At 53.7% G+C, this 18875-nt stretch overlaps 3 protein-coding genes across 3 annotated transcripts; 1 reads left to right on the top strand and 2 right to left on the bottom strand.

Annotated features, from left to right (window-relative positions):
* Nucleotides 1-6550: 6550 nt before the first annotated feature.
* Nucleotides 6551-10311, top strand: CORC01_07775 (WSC domain-containing protein; the record flags this gene model as incomplete). The annotated part of the gene is made up of 4 exons (XM_022619410.1): nucleotides 6551-6690; nucleotides 6751-7062; nucleotides 7119-7255; nucleotides 7313-10311. 4 exons carry the CDS (start codon nucleotides 6551-6553, stop codon nucleotides 10309-10311), a joined length of 3588 nt encoding a protein of 1195 aa, XP_022474146.1.
* A 1888-nt stretch (nucleotides 10312-12199) lies between these two features.
* CORC01_07774 (uncharacterized protein) lies at nucleotides 12200-14849 on the bottom strand (the record flags this gene model as incomplete). Its single annotated transcript, XM_022619409.1, has 3 exons — nucleotides 12200-12737; nucleotides 12833-13526; nucleotides 14552-14849. The coding sequence occupies 3 exons, from the start codon at nucleotides 14847-14849 to the stop codon at nucleotides 12200-12202; spliced, it is 1530 nt and encodes a 509-aa protein (XP_022474145.1).
* Nucleotides 14850-15985: 1136 nt separating this feature from the next.
* On the bottom strand, nucleotides 15986-18049 carry CORC01_07773 (RNA polymerase I specific transcription initiation factor RRN3; the record flags this gene model as incomplete). Its single annotated transcript, XM_022619408.1, has 1 exon — nucleotides 15986-18049. The coding sequence occupies one exon, from the start codon at nucleotides 18047-18049 to the stop codon at nucleotides 15986-15988; it is 2064 nt and encodes a 687-aa protein (XP_022474144.1).
* Nucleotides 18050-18875: the final 826 nt, after the last annotated feature.

Below are 18875 nucleotides of genomic sequence, written 5' to 3'. Positions count from 1 at the left end.
GACGACGCGTCACATTTCTTTTCCAAAGAATCGGCACTAAGACCTTGATCATCGTCGATTGGACCGTGTCTCGGAAACCTAAAAAAACAAAAGAGATCAGATCGCCAAGGGACTATGCTCGAAATGGGGAAATCTCCAAGCAAAATGTCTCACAGCTTCCGAGAAGGCCCTGCAGCGAAGTAACCCTTTCCAATCGTCGAGCCCCCTTGCCTCTTGACCCAAGGCAAGGGGGCCCGGCGGATTCCACTTTGACGATGTTTTCGTTTCTGGTGGTATTGTTTCTCTGGGAACTAGGTATTAGGCATGCCTGAGATCGAGACTGCCGGGGCCTCTGCTTTTCTCTTTGTTTCAACGTTCGCAGATCTGCAACGGCTGTGGGTAAAGTGGAATCGCGGCTACCTGAAATGGCCCGCCAGTGTCAAAGCCCGCCGCCTACTGCAGGCAAGATAAGTCCCGGGCAGTTTCTTTGCCTCGAGATATTACAAAATCCTCAAAACCCTCCTCAATGCATTCTCTTGACAGAGCCGAATTAACCGATGAACCCCACTAGCGGCGAACTGGCGCAGGTAGCTCCCGGAACCTTTCTTGTTGATGTTGAAGTAGGCCACTGCGCCTGTGCAACTCGGCCGTGATCACCGGGAGCCGGGTTGCCCCGGATGTGACTGCGCCCAGACTGGTGCGATCGGTAGGGCTGTGGTTTGTCTAACGGTGTATTAGGGTGTGTCTTATGTGTTCAAAGGCAGTCGGAAGGTTTAGTCGTCGGGTATCGCGTTATGTTCTTTTGTAGCCGTCGTAGCTGGCGAGACATTCGGGCTCGAAAAGATGGCCGGCCTATCTTACGCGGCTGAGTTTCCAGCGACAGCAGCATCCGTTGTTGTCTCAGGCTGGCGCCTCGAGCTAGTTCTGTGTCATTGAGGACGGCTACTTTAAAAGTCGCGGTCCAACATTTTGTGTGATGGTGACACTCGGAATCTTGTGAGTCAGATAAGGCGGACTACATCGGTCAACTGATGACATCTCTCTGGTGTCGCACACGTTCGATTTTTTTTTTTGGCCCGACGAGGGCATCATGTGCTCTTTAAACTTTGACAACAGCGTGCCAAGCACTGGGTACATTTATCATCGTGGCGCATGCCAGATGCTTGCTCTTGGGCATTCTCGCAAGTGACCCAAAGCTCTGTCCCGCACCTGAGGTCAGCTTTGGGCTCCCAGCCTGATGCCACGAAGCTTGGTATCATCAAGAGACCGCACGCCGAGAGAAATGGCTTCTGATCGCGCCGCTTGGCAAAAGATGCCACCGCGGTGTGCATGCGTGAGGTGCAGGCTGCCGAAGCGCATAGAGATTTACTGCGTAGAAGGCCCGATAGCAATCCATCAAAGATACGCGAATGATTGGTAATGTGGAAATGAGGGCCAAGGCCATTAGAGAGCCAGTGCAGGTCCGTGATAATGTCACTAAAGACTCAATCATGCAAAGGGGCGTGGGCCAGATCTCAGCTTCAGGAGCGCTTGGGCGGCGAAAATGCGGTACGTAGTAGCCGGCTAGTCTTCGGACGAACCCTTCAAGCTTCAATTAATAAACATCTGTATAAGAAATGGCTGTTAACTCCGCAGTCTGTGCGGGAGTTCGAGTTCGGATCGACAAAAAGCTGGTGGTTGCCAAGAGGACTTTATGTCTGTCAGGGTATGCGATGCACACTGCGGACTTCAACGCCCCTGTCATCCAAAGGTCTGACATTTCACCAGTCGTGAGAGTTTGCTGTGTGGTGAGAAGTAGACAGCAAAGTCAAGATTGAAGATGCAAGTAGTGTGGAAAGCTGAAGAGAGGAAACAAGCTATTGTTTGGGCTAGCGGTGCCAACAACTCTAGAGCATGACTATGCGGATAAAGCCACTAGTCAGGGGCCGAAGGGAGGAGCTGATAGATCCCGTTTCCAAGTTCCACGAGTCGGATTAGGCTCTTTAGAATGTCCCGGTCGACTCAATCCAAAGATGAGGCATTGGCGTAGCAAGGCGAGGTTCCGCAAGGGCCAGATGTAAAAACGCCGAGGGACGGCGGCCATGGCTGTCTCATATTCCAACGCTAGATGCATTGTGGAAGCAAAGCTGAACCATGAGAGCTCTGCTGCCATGATCTTCAATCTTCGGTGATGAACGCCAGGAAGCAGCAAGGAAGCACTGGCAAGCATTGTTCCCCCAACAGGAAAGTCATGATCGTCAACCCGCAGGCCAAGAAAGCCAACATTGGCCTAGAACATCAGGGAACAGAACACAACTTGAGGTACAGAGGTTTTGAACTGCGACATCTCAAGCCCTCAATCTGAACCAGCAAGGATGGCGCTGACCATTTTGACGCCGCCAATTGCCCTTCCCAAACCACTGGAAGGCGGCTGTTCGTCAATCTGCTCTGCAGGCGAATACAGTAAATTGCCCATGACCTCAACTAACCCAAGTCGGCACCGAAGAAATTCGAATATTGGAGGCGGTTGATGTAGAGCTAGACAAGCTCAGAGAAACCGATGAGGGGCGAGGGCAGAATGGTGAGAAACCTCGTGGGATTCGCTTGGATGAATCTCTCCGGGTCACGAGAACAAAGTCAAAAATGACAATATGAATACGAAGGCCGCACTGATTGTCTTACTTGTGTTGGCCGCCGACACTGGATCTTTTCGACATTGAGTGCGCACCTTACTCTTGGGACCACTTTGTGTAATTCGGCCAATACTACCACCTATTCCAGAAAGGACACTCAAGACCTTGCGAGTGTTGAGAAGGGGGTTTGGATACGAGGTCATGAGGTGGTATCGATATGCATTGAATGCATACATGCCGATGCAAAGCTTGTCAGCTCCTGCACATCAGACAGAAAGGCCGGCTTGGCATTGGTTGGCTTGGCCGCCACATCAGACTGCAACCCCAGGAACAGGCACGAGCATATGCTGGAGGTTTTGTCGAGAGAAGGCTTCCACGCCATCTCGAAAGGCATGAGATGTTGGTCTTGTTGACGAAAGATTAAAAGGTAAGGCAACACAGAGAATGGCTTGCGGCTTGTGGCTTGCCGGGGCTGTCAAAGCTGGCCGTGGCCTCGCCCAGAGCTGCTGGTTGGGCTGACGCTATTGAACCGATCCAAGTAGCTAGTCGACTCAAATAGAGTTCATCAGCGTTCTAGACACTTCCCGGCAACTGAGTTTTTCGCGAGTGGCGGACGAGTAACCGCGGGGACGGTTCAGTCGAGATTTTCGTCGAGCTCTAATTGTTTCATGGCTTAATCGCTGTCGGCCGGCTGTTTCGTAGCTCGTCGCAGGAACAGCCATTCCAATGAAATACCCATCTGATAATGTCAGCACAGGAAAGCATGTCGCGTGGGGACAGTTGATCGATGACTGCTTCCCGCAATGTTGAGCTCATGGTCACCCGCATTTTTGGCCGAGGATGAGAACAGCGTCGACCAAGTGCCAAGTTCTCGACCGATAAGGTTGTCTCGGCAAGAACCATTCTAATGCAGGCCATCTGGTGGTGGCCAGCATTCGCCAATAATGACCTCTGCACGTCTTCGGCTACCCTAAAGTATAGTCGACTCGACGACAGCAAATGATGGCGGAAATTGTTCGGATAGCATAGCTCCGACCGAGTGCGTGTTGATCAGACACGAACCTGGCAACATCTTGCGTCTTTTAGCGCCAAAGTGGAGAAACTCTGCGAGGATTGGCTAGGTCGAATGAAGAACTGCATCTCCAGCCGTAGCTGAGAGCAGGGAGTTCCGCCCTGGGCGGGGAGCAGCGCACTCCAGATGCTAGTTAGGAGGGCGGGAAGCGCCTTGTCGTTTGCTCGATCGAAAACAGAAAAGAAACTTGCTTCGATGCGTTGCACGAACTGTAGGCCGTTACACCGTCCCGATGCTGGTTTCCAAGGCTGACCAGGATGGTGTGATGCGATACCGAGAGGGCTGAATATCGGCAAAGGATTAGGTTTAGCCGACCTCACTCGATTGCGCCTCACGTTGCTGGCGACGGGCGAGGTTCGTTACCATGTTGTCGGTAACGTGGTCCAGTTCGAGTTTATTCTTGTGTTTGTGGACGGCGTGGCTACCGGAGGATTTGGAGAATGGGACGGATATACACTAGACGTTTCTGTGTCAGGCCTCGAGATGTACTCCCATGAGTCCCGGTCCACCGTCCCATCCCTCTCCCGGAGCGGAAGGGGTGATCAGGCGGGAGCTGCTTCACGCATCAGATGAACGTGGAAATTTTGATCCAATATGAGCCAATGTTCAACGGCAGGAAGGCGGCACAGGCTTACGGCCTCTAGACTGGAAGCAGCAACTCACTCTCGCGGCTTCCTTCATCCACCCGACCCCCTTTTCTTCCCCCGCCCAGGGGCGCACTCGATCTCACGTTAGGTACCCACTTAACCTAATCTGGATTAAGGTAGCCAGGGTTCCAGAGGACCTTAAGGTACGTAGTAAGGTGCCTATCGTAGGTGCAGCTGCTGATACGTACCTTTCAAGAGTGGAGCTACAGGGATATTCCAGTCTCTTCCTCCGCACCATGGGTCAGGGGACCTGGTTGCCGCCTGTCGGGATGCCAGTCACAGGAAAAGTCGAGCTCTCTTGACTCGTCCAATCTACAGAGACTAACTAACATCTCGTATCGTCCGATGGCAGAAACTCACAAAGGGCACTAGCCATTGCCTAACTCGCGTCGCAATGGCTTAACGGGTCTCGGTTATTTAGACATATGCTGGGGGCTTCTTCCCCTCTGTCTCTACCTTGGCAAAGAAGTCAGTTGCTGGGCTTCAGGTGATGAGACAAACGCAACTGAGCGAATCAATTGAGAAGTTCCGCTCTTTCTTTTGGATTTCTTGGCAGCAAGTCAAGTTCACAAGCATCCAGTACAACGGCGGCAATTATTGCCTTTGTCCTCACAGCCCACAATGACATTGATGTCTGGTCAACCATTACAGAGCTCCACTGACACCAACGTTGAACGCCTCGGGCCCCCAACCTCGATAAATCCTTTGTTGAAACGGATGCTGCTCTGTATCGTGTTCTAATTGTGGATTTGGCTGGTAGACCACAACTTCGCAGTCAGGTAGCCCGAGCTGTAGATTGTCCATCGCATACAGGATTCCCGGCAACGCCAAAGAGGCGGGATTTTGGCCGACTACTTTCTCAGAGTTTTCTTCACCGAGCATCTCGCCTCGAGGCAACGGGTACAACAAGCAAAAACATGATCACATCCAACATCCTGGATGAGGAACAACATCCTCGGGGTTTGGTGCCCGCCGGTGGAACCGAAGTCCCTCGATCGTACTTTGACCACGAAACAGTGCGAAACAAAACTTGAGTCTACAACGGTGACTCCTTCCTCGTATCTCACTCCCGTCGCTGCTTGGGTGCACTGGCTACCTAAGAATTGCAATAGCAGCAGACCCCTGCTCCTTGCTCCTTGCCAGTGAGAACGACTTACCGCAAGGAGGAATAGGGAAGTGTTGACTGGGGTGGCCCCTGCATTATCAGACCCCACCTCACACTAAGGTACGAACCCCCTCTGGCGCTAGACCCTGATCTCAAAGCGCATCTTGGAGAAAACACAACACACGACTCCCGTCACTTTTCAGTCGAACGGATTGCAACAAAATCAGCGTACACACCCTTCCTTCTAGTCTCTTCGGCCCACCTCCCTCCGTCTGATGCTTAATCTCCACATATTCAAGTCTGTCATTTCATCTCCAATCTTTTCCCCTTCTTACTTGCGTATCCACACCCTCAAGGCGCTTCGCTTGATTTGGATGGGTGGAAGAGACGGACAATATCGTCTGTCTGCCACAGACACGGCTATGGGGATGGCGAGAGCAGCACCACCAGAACGACCCAGGGCGGCTAACGGTGGCTTGCCTAGGCGCAATGAGTCCAGAGGTTATTCACGGTTAGCGCCCAGACTCTTTCATTGTTTTTCGCCTCGTGTGTATCGTCTTCAGCCCTTATGCTCAGTTCACTCCCTAACAGTGTCCCAGTCCTCTCTTCCATCCCCTATGAGTTACCTCGGTCTTGTCACCTTATCATACCTAGGTAGCATGGCAACGAAAAGTCAGCTCCCGGCCCACCACGTAGGCCAATCCCACACTAAATGTTGGAAGTCCACAGCTCACGCCCATCTACGATGTAGCTTACCCGCCTAGCCTCACTGGTACCTTTTTGTGCTAGTTCCCCATCCGAGCGTGGTAAGCCCCTAGTCCCCTTCTTGGATTGTGTTCCGTTGCAACTTTCCAGGAACCCCTGGTCCACGAGGGGACCATCACCTCTCCCAAGGTGGGAGAAGTCGCCGGGAGCCTAATCTGGTCTATCGCGTACCCGTTTTCCTAGGGCTCCTTCGTGTTGGGCCGCTCGCTGCCACATTGAGGTTGCCCATGCTGTGGATCGAAATCTTATATACCCTCATGATTCCCAGCCCCATAACGATATGTTTCCTCTTCACCCTTGAACCCTTCTCTACACTCTTTAGTATATACGTCTTGTGTTGGTTTCTGCCTCTTGGCACACACTTGTCACCATGAGGGCCGCACAGTTGTCTTTCGCTATTCTTTCTGCTTCTTCTCTTGCCAATGCCCTCGCTTATCCGCCTGGCATTCACAAGCGCGCGGCACCTCCCGCAACTCTCGCTAATGGTTACACCTACCAGGGCTGCTACGTGTATGATCCTTCCATGGATGAAGGCTTCCGAGGAAGAGTCAAGCGCTGACCAAATAATAGCGATGTTGGCCGAACAATCTCTGATGCCGCCACGGCAAACGGACAGATGAGCAACGATGCTTGCACAACGTTCTGCTATAACAAGGGTTTCACCTACGCTGGTACCGAGTACTACAACGAATGCTACTGCGGCAACGCCTTGGCCAAGAACGGCGTGCCTGCCAACGAGGCCGATTGCTCTACGCCATGCAGCGGAAACGCCACTCAGCCTTGCGGAGGCCCCAACCGACTTTCGTTATATCACACATCCCTCATCCTCGGCCCCTCTGTTAATCCCGGTGTCGGTGACTGGAGCAGCATTGGATGCTATGCGTGAGTTGTTGAATGTTGCGACGATTTCTAAACTTTGCAGCTGACAAGATCCACAGTGAGGGAACCACCGGCCGCGCTCTCACTTACGGAATCGGAAGCATCCCTGGTGGTGAGATGACCGTTGCCAAATGCACTGCTGCTTGTGCCAGTGCCAACTTCATTCTTGCTGGCGTCGAATACTCTGGCGAATGCTGTAAGTTATTTTCACGCAAGTAATTCTTCAACGAAAACCATTGACACTTTCTTTTAGACTGTGGCAGTACCATCTCCAACGGTGGTGGCCCTGCCGTCGATGGCTGCACCATGCTTTGCAACGGCAACTCTTCCGAGTACTGTGGTGGTCCGAACCGCTTGAACGTATACGACTTCCAGCATCAGTTTAAGCCTCTCCCTAGCTCAACATCAACCCCGGCACCCACGAGCACTCCGGTATCTAGCTCAAGCAGCTCTGTTGTCTCTTCCAGTAGTGCCGTATCGTCCTCGAGCAGTATCGTATTGTCCTCCAGCAGTATCGTATCGTCCTCCAGCAGCTTCGTTGTCTCTTCTAGCACGGTTGTCTCCTCCAGCTCGGTCGTCTCTTCCAGCAGCTCGGCAACCCCCACGCCGACTGGTCCCAGTCAACCAGCGACTGTTGGTGTTTGGAAGTGGTATGGTTGCCAGACTGAAGCCACAAACGCTCGTGCTCTTAGTGCAAAGACAACTGCTTCTGACGACATGACTCTGGAGAAGTGCGCCGCTTTCTGTGATGGCAATACGTTCTTCGGTCTCGAATACTCTCGCGAGTGCTGGTGCGGCAACTCTTTCGCCGCCGGCTCTGTCCCAGCCCCGTCTAGCCAATGCTCTATGAAGTGTATGGGCAACCAGTTCGAATACTGCGGAGAGGGCAACCGTCTTTCTGTCTACACCATTGGCAGTGCCTCCCAGTCGTCGTCCTCATCTTCGTCATCTTCATCTTCATCCGTCGCTGGCTCAGTGACTGGTGCCGCCTCAACTACAACCTTCACTGCAGCTCCCTCTGCCACTGGGTACCCCACTGGCTGGACAAATCAGGGATGCTGGGTAGACAACCTGAATGGCCGCATCCTGCCTAACCAGCTTCAAGACGACCCGGCCATGACACTTGCTTCCTGTGCCAAAGCCTGCTCTAGTGCCGGTTACACTGTCGCCGGTGCAGAATACCACACACAGTGCTTCTGTGGTAACGCCATCTATAACGGCGGTGCTGTCGCATCTGATCCGACAACTTGCAACACTCCCTGTGGAGGAAAGTCCTCCGAGATGTGTGGTGGCGGTAACCGTATGACCATTATCTCCAAGGGCACTCCTCAGACGTACGCCCCTCCCGTGGCCCAAAAAAGCGGTTTCAACGGAAGCTGGACCTACCAGGGCTGTGTTCAGGACAACGTCGGAGCTCAACCCAACCCGCGCACCTTCTACTGGCAGAACATCTTCGCTGGCACCATGACCGCCGGTATGTGCTTGGACAGGTGTGCCCAGTTTGGATACATGGCAGCCGGACTTGAGTACGGTGAAGAATGCTACTGTGGCGATCCTGCCAACATTGTTACCCAGAAGGCCCTCTTCGTGGACGAATCCGAGTGCAATATTGTTTGCCCTGGTAACCTCAGCTCCATCTGTGGTGGTGGCGCTCGTCTCTCTACGTACTTCTGGACTGGCACCACGCCTCTCTACTCATGGAACTTCGGTGCCGATGCTACCACTGCTGGTGCCTACGAATACCTCATTGGCGGCGTGAGCATCCCCCTGATGACGATGGAGACTATCACTGGCAAGGTGACCTTCCTCGAGAAGTTCGGCACTGGCCCCCCTAATTCCACCGGCGCTTACGAGCTCGACCTTTCTCTCGTCCCGGATATCTCCAAGTCTTGGAGAGAGATGCACGTCAAGACCGACATCTTCTGCTCTGCCGGTATCACCCTTCCTGACAAGGCCGGCCGCCAGCTCAACATTGGCGGATGGTCTGGCGATTCTACCTACGGTGTCCGTCTGTACTGGCCCGATGGTCAGCCAGGAACGCCTGGCACCAACGATTGGCAGGAGGACGTCACGAATCTTCGCCTGCAGGACGGCCGTTGGTATCCCTCTGCCATGATCATGGCCAACGGTTCCATCTTCGTCATTGGCGGTGAGGAGGGATCCAATGGCCGCGCTGTGCCTACCATTGAGGTTCTGCCCAACACTGGTACTCAGCCCCTGTACATGGACTGGCTTGCGCGGACCGACCCCAACAACCTGTACCCTTTCGTTGCCGTTCTCCCCAGCAAGGACATCTTCGTCGCGTACTGGAACGAGGCTAGAATCCTTGACCACGTCACCTTCAACACCAAGACTGTTCTCCCCAACATTCCTGGTGCTGTTAACAACCCCTTGGGTGGCCGCACTTACCCTCTTGAGGGGACTGGTGTTCTTCTTCCTCAGTATGCACCTTACACGGATCCGCTTGGAGTCCTCATCTGCGGTGGTTCTACTGATGGTCCCGCCACTGCCCTGGACAACTGCGTGTCCATTGAGCCTGAGGGTACCAATCCCCAGTGGGTGATCGAGCGTATGCCTTCGCGTCGTGTCATCTCGTGCATGGCCCCCCTTCCCGATGGAACTTATCTCATCAACAACGGTGCTCAGCACGGTGTTGCTGGATTTGGTCTCGCCAACGACCCCAACCTCAATGCCCTTCTGTACGATCCCACGAAGAAGATTGGCCAGCGTATCACAGTGATGGCCAACACCACCATCGCTCGTCTCTACCACTCCGAGTCCATCACCCTTCTCGACGGTCGCGTTCTTGTCAGTGGTTCCGACCCTGAAGATGGCGTTAACCCCCAGGAGTACCGTGTTGAGGTCTTCAAGCCTCCCTATCTCACCTCCGGCAAGACTCGCCCTACGTTCAACCTCACCAACACGGACTGGACCCACGGCCAGAGTGTCACATTCAGCCTCGGCCACGCCCCTGTCAATGGCGCCATCAAAGTCTCCCTTCTCGGTGCGGTGACATCAACGCACGGTAACTCGATGGGTGCTCGTACTATTTTCCCCGCCGTCTCCTGCGGGCCTATCAGCTGCACCGTCACCGCGCCCCCCAGCGCCGGTGTTGCACCCCCGGGTTGGTATCAATTCTTCGTCCTCGACGGTGGCATTCCTGCTGTCGGTGTCTACGTCCGTATCGGTGGTGACCCCGCCGGTTTGGGCAATTGGCCACAAGTCGCCGGCTTCAAGACACCCGGTGTCTAAAGCCTCATCTTTACAATTTCAATGTGTCACTTGTATTACCCAAACTTGAGCTCTGTTTCCCAAGAGCTCTTTTCAATTACCAGATTTACCCTTGATATCCCACTTTCTCTTCTTCTCGAGCATTTTCTTTCTTTTAGACAGACCTAGGGATCCAAAACACATGTTCGACACATACGAACACACACATTCACTATGGCGAATATGATTTGGGAGTTTTTTTTCTTCGAAGGGAATACAGATACTCATGATGCACGTCCATCAAGGATCTGGGTAAATCTCCTACAATGACGAGGCCACACTGGGCATTTCTTCAGGCTAGATTTAGTATATAATTATAATGGTTTTAAACTTTAAAGTATCCTTGAACCGTTTCGTGTACTGTTCTCATGAACTTTTTTCTTCATTTACAATATGGACAAGTGTACTATGCATGCCAACCACTATCACTTTTCCTAGATGAGCCTGGACCGCAACTCAAAGCTGGCGCCAGATTAGTGGTGTCCATCCGAGATGCAATCCTCACTTACTCTTACTGCCTTGATTCGTGTCAGCGTAAGTGGTAGTCTCTAGGAAAACGAAGCGCTCTTTGGAGCCTGAGTACTGTAGACTGATACAATCAACTCACCGCCACTCTCCGCATTGAGAAGAGTAGGTACGTAGGCAAGTAACCCCCAAGTATTGTCTTTTCCCATCCTTTAGAGCAAGGTCCAAGCAATATGCTACCGACTAATACCTCTCGGGCTCCAACTCTTTTTTGTCTTGCAGATCTCTGATTTGGGGGTCTGGGGGAAAGGTTCCCATTGCATGATTTTGATAATTGTGGACTGGAAAATAGGCGCGCGCCGCTTCCCCGATTCCCCTGCAATCTGAGGTTGCAGCGGTGAATGAACAGGGAAACCATGATTCCAAAGGAGATCGACGTAGTACATGTTGCAGTAGTGGACTGTACATACATGTTCGTACAGATGGTCCCCTCCCCCTTCTATCCTCCAACGTGAGACAATGTGGATTTTTCTTCCGAAGTGGGTTTGGGTACGTTGGTAAGTTACCTTTCACCCTGTGTAGCTTCGCAAGGTACTTTGTCAAAAAACATAGAAGATTCCATATGCATTGCATGTACGGAGTACATGTACGTATATATATATGCGAATCAGGGGGGGGGACGATCCCCACCTCCTCCTCAGCTGAGGGCAGCCGTAGGAGTAGCCCACCCAATCACGGCGGAGCTTGGCGACGTTGCTCCGGATCGACGGCCGTTGTTAGTCAACTTTGACAGGTTCACTTCCCTTCGTGCCTGACATCTGAAAGAGTTTTCGTCTTGTTCAGGGGGGGGGAAGCGCTGGCCAAGGATTCTTCCGTGTCGTGTATTTTGGCTGGGGGGATTCGGATTACCTGATGGATGGTGCTTTAACTCTATGAACGTAGCCAAAAGAAAGAGGGGGGAGAAAAGCACTCTCTCGAGAATTAATGTCTGGGTATCCGTATACTGGTCCAACGACGAGCACCGACTTCACAGTGGGGGTAACACTCTTGTGCTCTCTTGATTCACGAGTCAACTCTCTCGATTCGTATGCATCTTTGGGACCATCATGCCTGGGGACCATCTTTCTGTACACGTTATCTTTCTCTCATCCATGCCTTCAGTCTAGAGATGCATATGCGGGCCAAAGCCCTCCTTCCTCTGTAAGTCGTAAACCGTCGTAAATTCGTTAGTCGCCTTAGCCAGTAGACGACGCCCACTACGCCGGTGTGCAATCCAACGCAGTCTGTCTCACCAGCCAGCGCTTCCACGCAACCTTGTACCCTTTTCCATTCCTGCAATCAGAAAGGGGGTTGTGCGTGGACACGGGGGCTTTGCCTCTAAGGATTCCCTCTTGGCAGACATCCCTCAAGCAGTAATCTGCTGCGCATTATACACCATACCTGCCGGCCCAGCCGCCCCCTCATCGACATCCATCTCCCACTCGAGCTCAGGAACGCCAACCTGCTCCATAACCCTCGCAACGACGCTCTCAAAGGCATCCCGCTCGATAATGGCGCCAAAGTGAATGCAGTCCACAACGCCGCAAAACTCCCTCTTGAGCGCTTCAATAACGCTGTCCCGCATCAGCGCCGCCGCGCCGTACCGCGCCGCGAGCTCGAACCACGCCTGTACGGGCGTCAGCTCGATGTCGCCCGGGTTCAGCGTCTTTGCCAAGGCCAGGAGGGATTTGAGAGAGAGGGCGGAGCCGGCACCCGTGTCGGCCTGCCAGGTGTGCGAGACGGTCTCGGCCTCGCCGCGGCGAATGGTGCGGTAGACGCGTGCGGGGGCGCTGGACATGCACATTGTCGAGGCCATCATTGTGTGGCCCGAGGCGGCCTTGCAGGCGTCGCCGTGGGAGGGGAATTGGCGGGGGTGGAAGTGATTCCAGCAGATGTGTTCCATTCTGTGGGTACGGACCAGTTAGGAATTTTGTCTTTCGAAAGTGACAAGGAAACCGAACAGGAAGGGGGGGGGGGGAGGGGGTTTCTTCCAACTTACGCGAGAATGAGGTTGATGGCAATGATCTCCTGTTCCGCAGATAACTGATCTGGTGCTGGTGGTTGAGACTGGGTATATGCAATGGCGGCCGACGGCGACGAGATTTGGAAGCACGGCGTGCCGAGGGCGTCGTCCTTGCGCATCGTGACCGTGACCTCGCCCATGTTGACGTCTGCGAAAAGGTCGACCGGCGGGTACGGATCGTAGTCCAGAGTCTGAGGTTGGTACAACATCTGAGGATCCGGGGGAGCTGCCGAGAATTGTGCTTGCTGCTCCGATTGTTGGGAATGTTGTGGTTGTGCCGTAACAGGGGGAAGACCCTGTTGCTGCTGCACCACCGCCGGCGCCATCGACACCTCTTGCCTCTCTGCCACTGCCTCGGGCTCCAGAGACGCGCGGATCTGCAACTCGTCGACGATGACAACGTCCTTGACCTTTGTCTCCTCGGGAACTTGTAGTCCACGCGCGGTCAGGGCGACTCTCATGCCCCCGTTCTCGCGACGGAAGGCAAGGACCTCCTTCTCAGCGGCGGCGATCATGTTCCTAAACTTGCAGACGTCGAGCTCGAGCTGCTTGATGTAGTTTGCCTTGCGCGTGCGGTGCTGGATCTGGGCCTTGCGGACCTGCTGACGGCGGAGCTTGGCCTTCTCTTTGGCCTTTTCCGCGGGCGTGAGGCCGGGCGTTGTTGACTCTGCTGGAGGTTTGGGGATCAGCTTCTTTGGTCTGGAGATCTGCGGGCTCTCTCAAGGGACGATGTCCACGTGGCAGGAGGAGGGACGGGAGTGGAAGGAGAGATATTAGAATGGGAGCCAACGCGGAAGCTTGAAAGTAGACATGGGGAATCTGGAGATTATAGGTTGGCACGGGATTTTGTATATGGAGAAGTGCCGGTGTAAGTGAATGAGGATGAATAACGTAGTCTCCAAATAGATGTGGATAATTCCAGTAGCCAAGCCTGGTCTAGACGTGATCCGCGGGGTCCATGACCAGCGGAGTACCGCATCGGGCAACCGTCGAGCCGGGAGACGTTGGAATCAGTCGGAGGGATGCAGTGGCACTCTCATTCCGGCATTGTTGGTGCATCTCCAAACCAAACAAACGTGGTCGTTGGGTAGTAGTAGCAGGTGGTAGGCAGGCAGGTAGCGGCGGTGGTCGGTTCGCGAATCCCACGTATGGAATCCACCACACCAACTCGGACCTTAGCGGCGGGAAGGCCTACGCCACAGGAGGGTTCGGTTGTGATGTGGGTGACATGATGATGAGGAATCATGAGGAATCCGGCATGGGGTTGACAAAGCATAACTCCAGTCACAAACCCTCCCCCGTCCCGAATGCCGGCTTTTGCCCCCGACTATTTTCTCTCTGAGACATCCATGTATATGGGGAAAGAGGTGGTCCACAAAGGTCACGGAAACCACCAACGTTATCGATGCGATTCACCAGGACCCTGGCGGACACTTGCCGATCGGGACGGGGAAGGGGGGGCCCACGATGTTACAGTGACGAGGAAAGGAAATAAACAAGTAACGAGATGTATGGAATCATCGAGGCCGAGATAGGCAGGTGGAAATATGAATCAAAACGGGCGGGAACCAAAAAACAAAAACATAAAAGACATGGGACGAGCACATGTGGAATCAAGGATAAGACGGGACGAGAAAAGAGGTTGCAAGAGGGGGAAAAAGACGAGAGAAAAAAAAAAAAAAAAGAAATACTCACAAGAACCCTGCCGTTCCTCATCTCCTCCCCCCGACGGCTGCGATTCGCGTTCCAGCGGAGACGACGACGATTGATGACGAGGCGGCCCCTCGTTCACGAACTGCACCCTCCCAGCCCGCTCGCTCTCCTTCTCCTCTCTCCAGTACTCTACGAAGCCGATTCGATTGTCGCCGCTGCTTGACCTGTCATATTGCTGCCGTTGCTGGCCTTGGTGTTGGCTGTTGCGGTGGTGCTGGCTCTCCCCCTCCCCCGCCCTCACCGAAGCCTCGTCCTGCAGCCGCACCTGCTTGTCCGCCATCACCGCCTCCGCCGTGGTTCAATTGAGAGAGTACGCAAGCTGCTGCGCTTCACTAGCGACGATGTGAGGTCGCTGTGGTGGGAGGGGGTTTTTTTTTTTAATGGAGATGGTGAAATGTGAGATGAGTGAGTAATGGAATGAGCGAGGTATTTGCGTCGACAAAGTCCGAAAGCTCAAAGTGTCGTGACGTTATTATTTTCTAAGAAAATGTGTCTCCGTTCGGAGCGGAGTTGGACTGTGGGAGGGGATTCGTGAGGGGATTTGGCCGGCCTTAAAGATGGGCGAATTCCAAATTCCCATGGGCCTTTTTCTTTTCTTCTGCCGGGGGGACCCTCATCCTTCTCTCTCTCTCTCTTCCCCCCAGCGGAGCAAGAGAGGAGGGACGAGCCCGGAGATTGAGAGAAGGAGGCGCCAAAGCAGCTAAACCTGGTAGGGACCGCCGGAGCGCCAGCTTACAGAACCCCCTCTTAGTAGGCTCTTGGGGATTCTAGAGGGTCGTCCGTCGCCCGTCTGCCGGGGGGCAGCATGTCGAGGGGAACTAGCCGAGAGGCGGAGGAAGGGGAGGAGGAGGAGGAAGGAAGAGGATAGGGCGGCGCTTATCCAATTCAGGGGAAGTGCGAAATTCGCTGGGCCGATCACCTCACGTGCCTGGCGCGGAACACGGAGGCAGTGTCACCTCAGCTGCAATCTCGACAAGTATGAGAATTTGAGTTAATAGTGGGCAACCCTTTCCCGTCCTTTTTTCAACTCAGAGAGCAACCGCAAACCCCAGGAGCCATTTGTCACTGTGGCGGCGGGTATCGAGAACGAAGGAATGGGACCGGCTGAGAGGCTGACACGAAGGGATTTTGAAAATGGCTCTGTTTCATCATGCTGTAATTGCCTTCTGCCTGACGACAGCTACCTCCCGTCTTTCTCATACCACCTACGGCGGCTCAGAAAATTGCTCCATCAATCATCTTCGACATCGTCTTCCTCCATAATGTTCAACCACTACATCATCTCGAATCTCTTCTTCACGCCCAACGCCTTGCGGGAATCATATAATCAATGCCAAATTGGCCCAGATTCGCTTTTACTTTTTGTGACCACCCAACGCCGTTTGAATGCACTTGATCCTCCTTCCTCGAGCCACTTTAGTCGTCGTCCTCGTCTTCGCTGGCAGTAGCAGTGTCCTCCTCGACGTCCGTCTCCGGAATGTTCTCCTCGTCGTCTTCGTCGCTGTCACTATCGGCCGTCATGTTAAGACCCGGCACAGCCTGATAGTGCACGTAATCATTCCGAACCCATCGCTTGCTGACAGGCAGCTGGTACGGGTCAAAGGGGAAGTAGGGGTCGAGTTGGTACGCCTCTTCGTCCTGTGCCCCAGAGCCCGTATCTCGGAGAGCACCGCCTGTGCCATACGTATCTGACACGAACTGTGACAATCTGATCCGCTTGTTTTCCTCAACACGCGGGAAGATGTACATCAGACCAAGCTTGTGCGATAGTGTCGCAAACTCTTCAACAATAGCTGGTGCGCAAATCTTGAGAGGGTTCATTTTGCAGTACACGCTTGCAGAGAGTTCTTCTCTCATCCCTTGCATCCACTCCAGCTCGTGGCCCAGGTACGACGCAGGGTCCTCTGCGTCGACAAACTCGGGTGTAGACACGATCAAGTCGCGCCAGCGGAAGCAGAACATGTACAACGCGGCCTGTACTTGTGCGTAGTATATTTGGTGTCTTCTCAAATCCGGTCCTCGGGCGTCCGCGTCGTGCTTCAGGCGGTAGATTTGCATTTGCTTGAGCAGGAGCGCAAAAACTGTGCGCACCAAGTCGGACGGCACGTGGGCGCCTCGCGCCATGAACCCAGCCAGGTATGTTGCCGCCGCTTGACGCACGAAACTCGGTCGGTTTTGCGAACCAAAGATGTGCATCAAACTGCCGACAAAGGTGTCCCGCAAGCGAGCTGACATTTGGCCAAAATGGAAGAGGAGAAACTGGGTATGACGGGATTTGTACGTTGGTAGCACGATTTTCCCAAAAGACTGTACGAGCAAAGCGTACCGCTCCCATGCTTGATCCGAGTCGGGGTTGGCGAAGAGAGGAGTATAGTGAGCAAACAGCGTATCGAGGATAGCATCTAGCTTTTCGACATTGCCCTTGACCACGCGAATCTTTTCTTCCTTGTCATCAAAGTCCGAATCATCGCTGTCGACGGACTCATCATCGCTGTCCTCTTCCGAAGCATCCTCATCGCCTTCCCATGAGCCCGTGTCCAAGGATTTGCTCAGTGCGTAGGCAACTGACGCTGTGAGGTCATCGTCGAGGTCGTCTAGATCCGTCTGCATCTGGACGTCAATCTTAACCAGTCGTGATAGCAGCACATCGACGATTTCGAGGTCCAAATCTCCCGCATATTCCGTCAGCCTCAAAAGGTTGTTGACGTAGGCGACAAACATTTTCTTCGGGTCGTCGTCGAAGGGGAATTTGGTGTCGAGGAGGCCGCGGAGAGCAGGCGTGGCGGCGGGAAACATTTGAAGAATGTACTGAAGGCCGGTGTGTAGTCTTTCGCGCATCGTCGTCCGGCTGACGGTAGGGAAATCGGCGACGCTCCACTCAGACTGTCTCGAGTGGGAGAACTTCTCAACAATCATAGATAGCACATGCGTCAGGTAGGATCCCTGAGCACTGACAAGAGCAGCCAAGAACTGGATGTAAACCTTGAAGAAATCCTCGTCTCGGCCCAACCACGAGACCTGCAAGACCGTCTTCACGAGACCGTTGCAGGCCTTGTTCTTCAGCAGCGGCACGCAGCTGGTCAACGCTAGAACGTAGCCTTTCAGCTCCTGGGGCTTGAGCGTATCTTCGTCCTCTCCTGCGACGGGTGGTAGGTAGCGCTGCTTGTCGTTGGCGAATATCTCCTTTAGCATGTCGTAGTCCTCGTCCTCGCCCATGAGATGCTCCTCCAGCGCTTTCCTCACTTCCGAGTTCACCTCGTCCATGGAGCGGCTACCGAACTCGAAGACGCGATTGTTCATTTCGTTGATAAGAACTTTCCGCCTCTTTGTTGGGCTGGAGGGTGGGTCATCGAACTCGATTTCGTCAATTTTCCTTCGACCGAGGACTGTAGACGTTTGACGCAAAATGCTTTTGATGGGTGTCGCCGTTCTCGGTGGCGGACCAGACCGGTGTCTGGATATGGGGGTGAAAGGACGCATGGGAATGGGTGTTTGTGATGGTCAAGGCTCTCTGCTCTTCTCTGTCTCTTTCGCTCGCTCTCGGCGGCTCGGGCTCGAGTTCAGATCCTGAGTGGGCGGCGTCTGGCAATTCTCATTGACTAATCAACTTGTTGCGCGAGGATCTGCAGGATAAGACGTCATGCATGTCTCGGCCTCTTGCGACAATGTGGACTCGTTTCGTTTTATTGTCCTCGAAATAATGAATTGATTTTTTGAGCGTGGTCGTGTCGGCCGACGGAATTATCTTGTGGTACGGTGGCGGTTGGTTGCCTGGGAAAGTTTCACGACCGGCGTGAGGTGTCGCCCGACACTTTTTTCTGAGAGTGGGCTGCCCGCCGTTCTGTTTGGCTGCGAAGGGGGAAAATTTTGAGACTGGAGGGGCTGCGCACGTGCCTCAGTCAAGGCGTGGGCGGCCCCAGGCTTTTAACACTCAAGACCCCTGGAATCGTTCTGGACCGTGCACACTCGGCAACAATGAGCTTGTTGAAATCCAAGGTACGGATACTTACTAAGGTAAGTGGCGGCCAAGATACTGGGGAAGCCTATGACGACGTCCTCTCAAGGTAGGTTCCTATTGGATAGCAATTTCAACAAACTCACGGTGCCGATTGTAGACAGTATGAGAACGTGGCCGGCTGCTCTAGTTCTTGGCCACGCTGCACAAGATCAATGAAAAAGGAGAAGAACTGAGCACGCCTCGTTTGCGCGACGGAAGTGGAATAACAAGCTATCTGAAGTGCTGTAGCTACCAGTGCTTTGGAGATACGGCCCGGGCCCGTTCCAAAAGCTTTGATGCTTGCTGAAC

Source organism: Colletotrichum orchidophilum (genome assembly GCF_001831195.1).
Source record: "Colletotrichum orchidophilum strain IMI 309357 chromosome Unknown Scaffold_63.1, whole genome shotgun sequence".
Classification (NCBI taxonomy): Eukaryota; Fungi; Ascomycota; class Sordariomycetes; order Glomerellales; family Glomerellaceae; genus Colletotrichum; species Colletotrichum orchidophilum.
The sequence above is the reverse complement of the archived record's forward strand: the minus strand, read 5'-3'. Positions and strand labels throughout refer to the sequence as shown.